Genomic DNA, 12,010 nt, shown 5'->3' with positions numbered 1-12,010 from the left:
CTTCTTCCTCTTCTCCCTCCTCCACCTCCTCATGCAAACATTTACTGGTACTTTCTGAATGAGAAGAGCCATCCTTGCTTTTTGTTGGGGAGGGAGGAATGGGCCAAACCCAGCTGCGTTCAGGTGTGCTTCTGGGTCTGTGCTCAGGAGACCTTAGGTGGTACTGGGATTCAAACCAACCTAGGTTGTCTGAATGCAAGGCAAGTTCACAACACACTGTACCATCTCTCTGGCCCCATTGTTGCTTTTTGTTAATATTGCTTATGCCTTCATAGGCCTCCTTTGCCTATTTAACTGTAAAATATTTCTTCTCCTCCATATCTCATCGCTGACCTAATTTTCCCCATTCTCCATATTCTAGATACTAGCTTCATCTTGACCCTCATCACAAGGCACACCAGTTCTTATGTTTCTGAATTATTTTCTAATTAGTTTGTAAGTGCCTTATAGATAAAGTTGAGCTTTTATTATTTTTTGATGTTGTCATGACAACACAGAAAAAGGAGGAAGTTAAATGTTGAGTCCTTACTGGTATTTTCTCCTCTGTTTTTTAATTTTAGATAATTCATTGTCAAGATTTTTCTCCAGGAATATGTTGATCATCATTGGCTTCTCCATTATTGGGGTTCTGATTGCTTTGATCACTGTTGCTCTGACCCAGAACAGACCATTGCCAGAAAACCTGAAGGTAATTCAAACCCATGTGAATGTGTGAAAGTGTGTGTGTGTGTGTGTGTGTGTATGAGGGATACTGGGTAAGGTCCAGGGAGGGGAGGGTAAAGGGGTAAAAATAAATCAAAACACACAATATAGAGGCTTAAACTGCCCTGGAGCAAGTCAGCACCATTGGATTCAAGGAGTATGTTATTACTAATTATTTCATTGTATTGAAACAATTGGTAATAAGAAAGTATTTGCTTAGTAAATTAATTAAACCAATATACAAAGACAAACACTTTATCTAGTACTATCTCTGTTTTTAAGTATTGTTTTAATTTTTACTTTTCTTTGATGCTGTGATGAACAGGGGCCACATGTACTTGGCTGTGGTGCTTGTAGGGAGTCACACACTTTAATTTTGGCGCTTGCATGTGTGTTCACTTGGAGTCACACTCAGTAGTGTTCACAAAAAGTCTGATTGTAGTTCTCACCAGGTTGCTGTGGTGCTCACACATGTGCTCAATGACTGTAGTGCTCCGTCATCTTTTGATTGCTGTGCTCTCTGGGGTTGACCTTTTGCAGTGCTCCCCCACTCCTGACTGTGTACCAGAGATTGTACATTCTGTTGTTGCAGAGGGATCCCAGAGAGCAGAGTGAGAGGGACCACACTCAGACACAGAGTGGTACCGGGACAGAATTAATAGTCTCATTCTTGCAGTCCAGGCATTTATGGCTCGGAGCCAGCTTTTGAACCCTACAGCAAGTTCTTATTATTTTTGGAGAGTGTGACACAACGTTGCATCTTTTGTTCTGATTTTCTTATTATTTTTTATAAAGTTTTTTCTTTACATCTTACTTATTTATTTTGCGTTTTGGGTCACACCCAGCGATGCTCAGGGGTTGCTTCTGGCTCTGCACTCAGGAATTACTCCTGGTGGTGCTTGGGAAACCATTTGGGATGCCGGGGATCGAACCCAGGTCAGCCGCATGCAAGACAAACACCCTACCCACTGTACTATCGCTCCGGTCCCCAATTCTGTTATTATTATTGTCATAAAAAACTGAGCTTTACAAGTACTATATAAGACACTTTAGAAAGAATAGATTGTTCTTTGTTCTTTGTCTCCAAAATGTCATCAATTTTGTAAACTTCAATACATAGATATAGTAATTTGTAACTTCATGGATGGACAGATTTCTTCTAAAATTTTCACATTTTCACATTTGAGCTATAAAAACAGTTGGACTTACTAAATCTACTGTGACTTATTTTTCTGCTTCCTTTTCAATTCATCAGGATAAAATCAAAATAAAATTTCAAATCTGACCATCTTGCCAATACCTGATAATATGTTCTTTAATCTTCATTAAATTCATTAAAAAGCATGGGTTAAATTTATGTTATATTTATGATATAAACATAAATTTAAAATTTAAAAATCTCATTGAAATTCCAGTTGCTTATATATAAGCAAATTATATATATTTATATATAAGCAAATATATAAGGGTCCAGAATATACCAATATGTTACAAGTACATATGTACATGCAGGAGGTGATATATTAAGGCAAGTCCCTACCAAGACTATGTACATATATTCTCTATTTGAACCTAAGCTGTGGATGTACATGTCAGACCTCTGAAACTTTTATCTCCCACCCAGATCACTTGCTGTACTGCAGAGGCTTAGATGTTATGCCAGTATTCTTTTGTCACACAAATTCAACACAGTGTGGCTGGCACAGCAGCCTCTTGTTGGCAGGAAAGGCTGATTCAATCTCATGGTCAGTGGTCTCTTGGCTTTTAATGGCCAGAGTGATGTCGACTCTCTTGGCAAAACTTCACTCAGTTGAAGCCTCATTACATCTTGGTTCTGCTATTTGTTTACCAGCTCCCAAAGTACATGATTGCCTTTTTGATTTGACCTTTCTCCACATTTATCATTGCATCATCGGAGGGGATGGCTTCCTAGGAAGCAACATTCATGGCAGACTGGGGGCTCAGTGTTTCTGGTGAATACTTGTGGTCAGGAATGACCTTCCCTCACTCACAGTGATCAGCTTGAAGTCTGTTGTGATTCTGTGTTGTTGTGTTGGCCTGGAAAAAAATGGAAAAAGATCTTTGGCAGTCTTTAATAAATGGCATGAATATTTGAAAAGCAGACACTTCAGCTGAAGTGTATCTTTATAGGTTTATTTTACACTTTTATATATGCAACTAACAATTTGGAGGGGTTATACACTACCTTTATCTATTTTTAGGGTGAACAAACCCTGTGGTGCTCAAGGGACCACTCCTAATGGGTTCAGGGTACTGTATGGGATTCCAGGGATTAAACCTGGGTCACAGCATCCAAGGCAAGTGTACTTGATATAGTAGTACTATAGCTTTGGCCCATGGTTATAGACTGGCTTTAATTTAATTTCTAGCATATATTGAGGGCCAAAATATTTTAGGAACTTGTCTTTGGATGATTTTGTCCTCCTTTGTCCAATTTGATAACCAATAGCTAAAAGCAATTGTTTTTATTTTTAATTTTTTTATTTTTTATTGAATCACCATGTGAAAAGTTACAAAGCTTTCTGGCTTAAGTTTCAGTCATACAATGATCAAACACCCATCCTTTCACCAGTGCACATGTTCCACCACCAAGAACCCCAGTATACCTTCCATTCCACCCCCACCCCCACCCCCAGTCTGTGTGGCTGATGATTTTCACTTTACTTTCTCTTTACTTTGATTACACTCAATATTTCAACAGAAAACTCACTATTATTATTTGGAATTTTCCCTGAACAATCAGACCTGCCAAAAAGGCATCATTTGATGCCTTTCCATTGGTGAGAATGAAGAGCATATGAGGTCACGGCTGTGTGGTTTTGGATTTCTGGTATTTTAGTAATTAAGTCCAGATAAATTTTTGCCAGAAGTCGTATTATTGCAAGCTTGTACCTCTGTTTAGTGGGCCTTATAAGATGGCGGTCACCATGCCGGCCGCTGGGGAAAGAAAGGCTGAGAGAGAAAAACCTTTCCCTTCCCAGGGTGGCATGGGGGCGTAGCTTAGTTCACAGTCTAGAGGCATTTCTGCAAGAAACCATAAAAGCAATTGTTTAAACTTAATTAAAAACATAAAATTTAAAATGTTGTCCCTGAATTGCAACTAACCACACTTAAAGTACTCAGTAGTCTCATGTGGCTGGAGGCTGTTAAATTGGACTGTGTAGACATAAGGCAGTTCCGTAAATATACAGTTTTATTGGTTATTGGACATTGCTATTTTGAGGCACATTTGTTGATAATGTCTCTGACACTATTCAAGTCTGTGCAATGGATAAGGTATATGGCTAAACATATTATAAAATCCAAAATAAAGAATGACAAAAGAGACTTTTTTCTTATGTGGTTTGTGAACTTGTACCAGGATTATCTGAGAATTGGAAAACCAATGTAGATTTGATGATATAAATTATTTACTGCAATCATGATAAGAAACACCAAAGGGAAGCTCTAGAGGCCATGGAGGTCTTCCTTTTAAAAAAAAATGTGCTAGCACGGGGCTGGAGTGATATCACAGCGGGTAGAGCATTTGCCTTGCACACAGCGGACCTGGGTTTGATCCGAGGCATCCCGTATGGTCCCCCAAGCACTGCCAGGAGTAATTTCTGAGTGCAGAGCCAGGACTAAGAGTAACATCTGAGCATCACCAGGTGGCAAAAAAAAAAAAAGTAAAAATGTGGCTGGAGCAATAGCACAGTGGGTAGGGCGTTTGCCTTGCAGGAGACCAACCCGGGTTCAATTCCTCTGTCCCTCTTGGAGAGCCCGGCAAGCTCTCAAGAGTATCCCGCCTGCACAGCTGAGCCTGGCAAGCTACCGGTCCCATATTCGATATGGCAAAAACAGTAACAACAAGTTTCACAATGGAGACGTTACTGGTGCTCGCTCGAGCAAATGGATGAACCGTGGGACGACAGTGCAACAGTGCTATAGCAGTCCCACAGGAGGAAGCAGTTGGATATGTTCTAGAAGGTGACTGGGGAGCAAGTATAGGCCTTGCATTGGATAAAGGTGGTTCAAGGGGGTGATGTGAGAGCAGGGCTTTGTCAGGTTGAGGATTTTTTGGTATTGATTCTAGAGCAACTGGAGAACCAGCTATAAGGTTTGATTTGTCTTTTGAAAATATCACTGCAGTAAATTTGATGTGGGTAAGAGCAGATGTAGGGGCCTAGGTAAGAGGTTATTCTAGTACTTTGGAAAGAAGAGAGAAAGAATTTGGTTGAAATTTGTTTTTGGCGGGTCACACTCAGTGGTGCTCAAGGTCACTCCTGATGGTGCTCAGGGGTGCTAAACCTGTTGGGGATTGGACCTGCGCGTCCCACATGCAAAGCATGCACACCAGCCCTTTGCACTATCTCCTGGATCCTTGACTTCAAATTTCTGAAGAACTGTTTTTAGGTATTGGACATGTATGGGCAATCAGATTTGGATCTCAGAAGAGCAAATATAATGCTCAATAAAAATAGAATATAAGCCACATTTACATTTTTAAAGATTACATTTTCAATCACATTAGAAGATTGGAAGGAAAGTAGAGGTAAAATTATTTTAGTTTTGTATTTTATATTAACATGTCATTATTTTAGTATTTTATTAAAATAAGTATTGGAGATATTTTATCATTAATAAAATTTTGTTTATAATATTTTATATATAACATTTTGTTTATAATACTATCTTAAAATTACAGTGTAAGTTGTGTGGGTTTTGTTTTGTTTTGTTTCACTTTTTGGGTCACACCGGGCGATGCACAGGAGTTATTACTGGCTCATGCACTCGGGAATTACTCCTGGCAGTGCTTAGGGGACCATCTGGGATGCTGGGAATTGAACCCGGGTCAGCTGCATGCAAGGCAAATGCCCTACCTGCTGTGCTGTCATTCCAGCCCCACACTGTAAGTTTTAAAATTTGTTACTAAAGAACCGTGATTTACAAAGCTACTGATAGTTGAGTTTTAGGCATCCAATAATTTAACACCAATCCCTCCACCCTGTCAACTTCCCTCCACCAGTGTTCTCAGATTCCCTCCCATCCCACTCCCCACTCCACTGCTGCCTGTCAACTTGTGTTTTGGGTATCTGACTATACTCTTCACTTTTATTACTGATATAATTGAGACCCTGATGCCTATTCACTCATTACTTTGCATTCTCTTCTCCCCACTTTGATTTCTTTCCTTCCCTGCTTATCTCCTCTCTAAACTACACTGTCATTTTTAACTTGCAGCTTAATTCTGATTAGTCACGTTTCACATGATAAATAGCTGCCTGTGGTAGTGTCTCCCTTAATTATTGGAGACCAGCAGAGGTCTCCACTAAAACTAGTGTCTCTGATATCATTGATATAGTAAGGCCTTAGAAATGAGTGAGTTCATAGGACGTGATAAAAAGTAAGAAGAGGACAAATAATTTTATTCTTTAAAGATTTACTAGTCAAGAAATTTTTCTGAAGTAAAGTAATAACATTTCTCCTATATAGTACTTTACCCTTTATAAATTATTTCCATTTTTTCTTCTTAGAATTGCTGTGAGGAATGAGAGGCTATCTTCTTTATTATAGATAGCAGAATGAGAGGCTTTGAGGTTCTCTTGCCCTAATATGGAGGCGAGGCTAAGACTTAGAGGCAGTTTTCTGACCCAAAGACTAACGTTCTTTTCATTATTTAGTTTGTCCAAACAACACAGTCTAATAATAGGGATTAAATGAAGAATATTTATTTTGAAAGACAATTCCAGGGAAACGGAGAAAGAAGTAAAGCTACCCAAAGAAGGCATTCTGAGTAGATAACTGCCTTGAACATCTGCAGGTTGATTCCACTAGGAGTGTCTGAAGAGTAATGGAGAAAGCACTTTGCCAAATGCTTTTCCTGCAATAATAAGATGCCTCTGTGTGTGTGTGTGTGTGTGTGTGTGTGTGTGTGTGTGTGTGTGTGTGTGTGTGTGTGGCGGTGGTGGTGGTGGTGGTGGAGGCAATGCATGTGAGGCATGTGTTCTACTGCTGAATCATATCCCAGGCCCAATAAAGCACTTTGGAATTCAACCCTAGGGGGTTGGCCCATGGCTCTCATCCCCATAGGTCTAGGGTTGCCTTGTCTGGATGCCATGGTGACTTAGTCAACATTAAAAGGGATACCCCTTGTAAAAAACTAAAGCTAGCCAAAGGGCGCGTGCACTCTCGGGCTCTCTGGGCGGCTCTGTCTCACCGCCCACGTCCGGTGCTCTGGAACCGCTGTGTATGGGCTGGATCCGGACGGCCGTTGGCCAAGGACAGGCGAAGGAAGAATCAGGACCAAGCTGGTTGCTGATTAGTCTTCCATCTTTCTCATCTCCCGCACTCCCAACTCTGTCCTCTCTCTCGATCTACTCCGCCTTTCTTGATTCTCTCATCTCTCCTCCTACTTGTCTCTCCCACCTTGCCCTCTAGGCTACACCCAGCCAGCTAGCAAAATCAACATAAGAAAGCCCTTCCTGAGAGCAGGGCATCATTCCAAAGCCCTTCCTGACTCTTAAGGTTTTTTTCCTTTCCTTAGTCCAAACACTCATTAACATCTTAATACTAGTTATTTTTGTATGGACATAGCAAGAGATACATTGAGGCTTGCAAGGCAGCTCTCCTGGCAACATCTTGCCACAGACTCAGACCACAGCACTCAGGCCAGATTAGTCATTCCTCACCCTAGCAGGGTCCAAATCTAGTTATTACTGTTTTGATCATGACAACATTTGTCCATGATCAAGCTCTTAACTTATAGTTAAGCATTAGGCACTTTGGCCAGGCCCATCTTGATGCCAGGGTAGCACACAACTCACCGCTTGCCCTGGGTCCATCTTGTCCCTAGTCGGGACCCTGATTTTGGGGGTGCTAGGAAGTAAGGGCAGCTGAGGCTTAGGTCGAGAGAACAGATGCCCAGGAGGAAAATATCATGTAGAGTCAAATGACTCCCAGGTTACAAAAGCATGGCATTTGCTAAGTCTTCCTGTGCCCATACAAAAGGACATTGCTCTGAATAAACTATGCAAAGGACTCAAGGAGAATAGAAAAACAATGTTTACAAGTCAACAGAACACTAAGAAAGAAGCTACAAATAAACATAGAGGAATGGGAGCACTGTGACGGGAGTAACCCAATAAACCTAAACTACCTGAAGCTATGTAATCCTACAACCCCTGAGCAAAAATAGATGAGAAAATGAGAAAGCACTGAAGTAAAAGTTGGCCAAGGAGATGTCAAGGAGGCACAAGGGGTATTTTAAGCATCTTTATATACTTTATATAGGAAAGAACCATTTGTGCAACTACTTTCAACATAATAGAGGAATGATAATAAAGAGATAGGATCACAGAACAATAGATATGCAGAGGAGGAAATTTGACTATGCCTGGTCACCTGAAGACTTCCCAAAGTAGGTGGCCTTGGACCCAAATGCTAAATTTGCTAGAAGGTAAAGTTGGATATGTTTTAGAGAGTGGCTCTCCATTTATGGAAAAGTGGCAACTTGGAAGAGCAAATAGACTTTGGGGAAATCACCAGCAGTCCAGTGTGGCTAAAATATGGAATATAGTGGCATGAAGGAAATAGTGGGAGAGAAGACTCAAGTGTGAGCTTTTTCTGCCTAGCTCGTGAGGAGACATCTCATTCATTAAATGAAATGGTGCTCAAACTTTACATTGAAACACATGAGGGACTTTTAAATGGTATTTATGTCTAGAACCTTTCCCAAGATTAACTGAGAATCTTGGTGAGTGAATCCCAGGAAACTGTTTTAAACATTTCCAAGATGTTCATAATGAACAGTAATGAAAGGCTTCAAACAGAGAGATGCTCAGATTCATGACCCCAGTATTCATTTCAGCTGGGTGCAGGTTAGAGAAGAGACCAGTTCATGCCATGGTGAAGAAATTATAGTTAGTGCCAGAATTAAGACATTTTCCGTGGAGGTCAGGGATTAGTTTGAGAGATTCCTAGCCTTATCAGACTTCTCAGGGAACCTTTCAATATCAAGATGAACATCTTGGGACAGTTATGTTTCACACAATCTCAATATGATTCAATTTAGAGGGAAATGGCCATAAATCCATAAGTCTTTCTAGATCAACATTATAGATGCAGAAACTGTCCTCTACCCCCTTTTTCGGATTCTTTATTTTTGGGAGATACACCTAGCAATGCTCACGGCTTACTCCTGGCTGTACACTCAGAGATCACTCCTAGAAGTGCTCAGGGGCCATATGGGATACTGAGAGTTGAACCCAGGTCAGTCGCATGCAAAGCAAATGCCCTACCTGCTGTACTATGTCTCCAGCCCCAGTCCTTCTTGCTTTCTATCAGCCTTTATGGTAACACAACATGGAACATGGCGTTTCACTACCTAGGTTTGAACCACTGCTCTTGTAGTCATAGGATTTAATCTGAGTCTCAGTGTCTCCATTTCTATGAGGAAATGATCACTGATTGCTCAGAAATTACTCTAAAGAATCAAGAGAGGGAGAGAGCAATAGTACAGCGGGTACACCTGCCTTGAATTCAGCTGACCCAGATTTGATACCCAGCATCCCAGCTGACTTCCCCAAGCCCTGATGGGACTGATACCAGAGTATAGAGCCAGGAGCAAAACTTGAGTATTTCTGCTGTGGCAAAAAAAAAATTAAGAGAGAGATAAAGCAATGTAGATGTGAACAATGGAGCAAGATACCTGCCCCCACCCATGGACACTCAATTATTAATAGCTTATGTTACTCAACATATTTTTAGCCTATTTGCCTGGTCACATACGGCTACCTATTTTTCAATTTGTTTCTTGGGCCACACTTAGTGGTGCTTGGGGCTTACTCCTGGCTTTGCACTGAGGAATCACTCCTAGTGGGGCTTGGGGGATCCTATGGGGTGCCAGGGTTCAAACCTGGGTCAGCTATGTATAAGACAAACATACTATCCACTATACTATCCAGCCCCAGGGACTACTTTTTTTCTTTGCTTGTTCAATTCTGAACATTGGTAAATTTTTATCATATTTTTGGCACATACAAACCCGTTGGTAGCCACAGAATGTCCAGATACCAAGACACAAACTTTCTTATTTTTTTTAAGAAATATTTTATTGAATCACCGTGAAAAAAAGAAAGAAAAAAATACAAAGCTTTCAGGTTTAAGTCACAGTCAAATACTGATTAAACCCCCATCCCTTCACCAGTGCACCTGTTCCACCACCAAGAACCCCAATACACCCCCTCCCACCCCACCCCCCTTCTAAGTAGCTAATGATATTCCCATTATTCTCTATATACCTTGAGTACATTCCATATTTCCATACAGAACTTACTATTATTGATTGGAAATTTTCCCCAGCAATCAGGCCTGCTGAATAGGCATCATCTAATAATTTCTCTTCATCGCTGAGAGTGAAGACTTTGAGTCCACGCGGCCGCTATCGAGGCCACGCGGTTTTGGAAACTTTCTTATTTTTTGACAAGCTACAAATCCAACATTCAAAAATATCTTGCACTTCTATATGCAAACAATGAACCAAAAGAGAAAGAAATCAAGAAAAAACAACTCATTTATAATTGAATAAAAAATAATCAAGTATTTAGGGATTAACTTAATCAAAGAGGTGAAATACATATGCTTAGAAAAATGTCACTATTCAAAGAAAGGAGATTCAAAGAAATGGAAAAATATCTCATGCTCATAGATTAGAAGAATTAACATTGTTAAAGTGATCATATTACCTAAAGCATCATGCAGCTTTAATGCAGTCCTTATCAAAAGTTTAATGGCATTCTTAAAGGAACTAGAACAAGCATTACTAAAGTTGTATGAGATCACAAATCCTGTTGCTCATCAATTTGCTCGAGTGGGCATCAGTAACGTCTCCATTGTGAGACTTGTTGTTATTGTTTTTGGCATATCGAATATGCCACAGGTAGCTTGCCAGGCTCTGCCGTGCAGGCGAGATCCTCTCAGTAGCTTGCCGGGCTCTCTGAGAGAGGGACAAAGGAATTGAACCCGGGTCAGCCGCATGCAAGGTGAATGCCCTACCCACCATGCTATCACTCCAGTCCATGAGATCACAAATATCCAGATAAACAAAATAATCCTGATGGGGGAAAAAGAAAAGTATTATGTTTTCAGTATTATGTTTTATTTATATAGTAAAGTTTTATAAATGATCAAAAGTGTGGTGTTAGAATAAAGGCCGGCAAAAACATCAGTGGGATAAAGTTAGGAGTCAGAAATAAACCCTCAGATATATGGAAAGTTGAATTTATGACAAAGAGGGCACAAGCATAAGATTTCTTTGTTTTTAAATTTATTCTTTTATTGAATCACCATGTGGAAAGTTACAAAGCTTTCAGGTTTAAGTCTCAGTTATACAATGCTCTAACATCCATCCCTTCACCAGTGCACATATTCCACCACCAAGAATCACAGCATACCTTCCCCCTACCCCCCACCTCTCCAGCCCCCCACCTGCTTGTGTAACTGGTAAATTTCACTTTACTTTCACTTTACTTTGATTACATTCAATATTTCAACAAAAAAATCACTAGTATTGATTTGGAGTTTCTTCTCCCTAAAGTCGACCTGCTGAAAAAAAAGCATTTGATAATTTGTTTTCCATTGCTGAGAAGAGATATGAGGTCCAGAGGCCACACTAGCAGCCGCACGGTGTTGGATTTCTGTATTTTAGTAACTAAGTCCAGAGAAATATCTGCCAGAAATTGCAACATTGTAAGCTTGTACCTCTCAGCTACTTTATATTCCACATATGAGTGCAATCTTTCTATGTCTGTCTCTTTCTTTCTGACTCATTCCACTCAGCATGATAGTTTCCATGTTGATCCACTTATATGCAAATTTCATGACTTCATGCTTTCTGACAGCTATGTAGTATTCCATTGTGTAGATATACCAGGGTTTCTTTAGCCAGTCATCTGTTTTGGGGCACTCTGTTTTTTTCCATATTGTGGCTATTGTAAACAGTGCAGCAAAAGCATAAAATTCCTTCCTTCCTTCCTTCCTTCCTTCCTTCCTTCCTTCCTTCCTTCCTTCCTTCCTTCCTTCCTTCCTTCCTTCCTTCCTTCCTTCCTTCTTTCCTTCCTCCCTTCCTTATTTCTTTTGTCACACCCAGAGGTGCTCAGCACTTACATCTGACTTTGTGCTCAGAGATTACTCCTGGCAGACTTGGAGGACCATATGGGGTGCCGGGGATCAGACCCAAGTCAGCCACATGCAAGGCAAGTGCCATATACACTTTACAACTCTCTCTAGCCTAATAGCATAAAATTTAAAA

General features: G+C 40.4%; 1 protein-coding gene across 2 annotated transcripts in view; it reads left to right on the top strand.

Moving 5' to 3' along the window:
• ENTPD1 (ectonucleoside triphosphate diphosphohydrolase 1) overlaps positions 1 to 12,010 on the top strand; it is a 115,024-nt gene that overhangs the window by 68,489 nt on the left and 34,525 nt on the right. For both annotated transcript variants that reach the window (XM_055119048.1, XM_012934476.2), the window contains one exon: positions 561 to 688. In XM_055119048.1, the coding sequence (XP_054975023.1) occupies positions 561 to 688 (128 nt within the window). The remainder of the gene's footprint in view (positions 1 to 560; positions 689 to 12,010) is intronic.

The sequence above is a fragment of the Sorex araneus genome, chromosome 11 (genome assembly GCF_027595985.1).
Source record: "Sorex araneus isolate mSorAra2 chromosome 11, mSorAra2.pri, whole genome shotgun sequence".
In the NCBI taxonomy this organism is placed as follows: domain Eukaryota; kingdom Metazoa; phylum Chordata; class Mammalia; order Eulipotyphla; family Soricidae; genus Sorex; species Sorex araneus.
The sequence above is the reverse complement of the archived record's forward strand: the minus strand, read 5'-3'. Positions and strand labels throughout refer to the sequence as shown.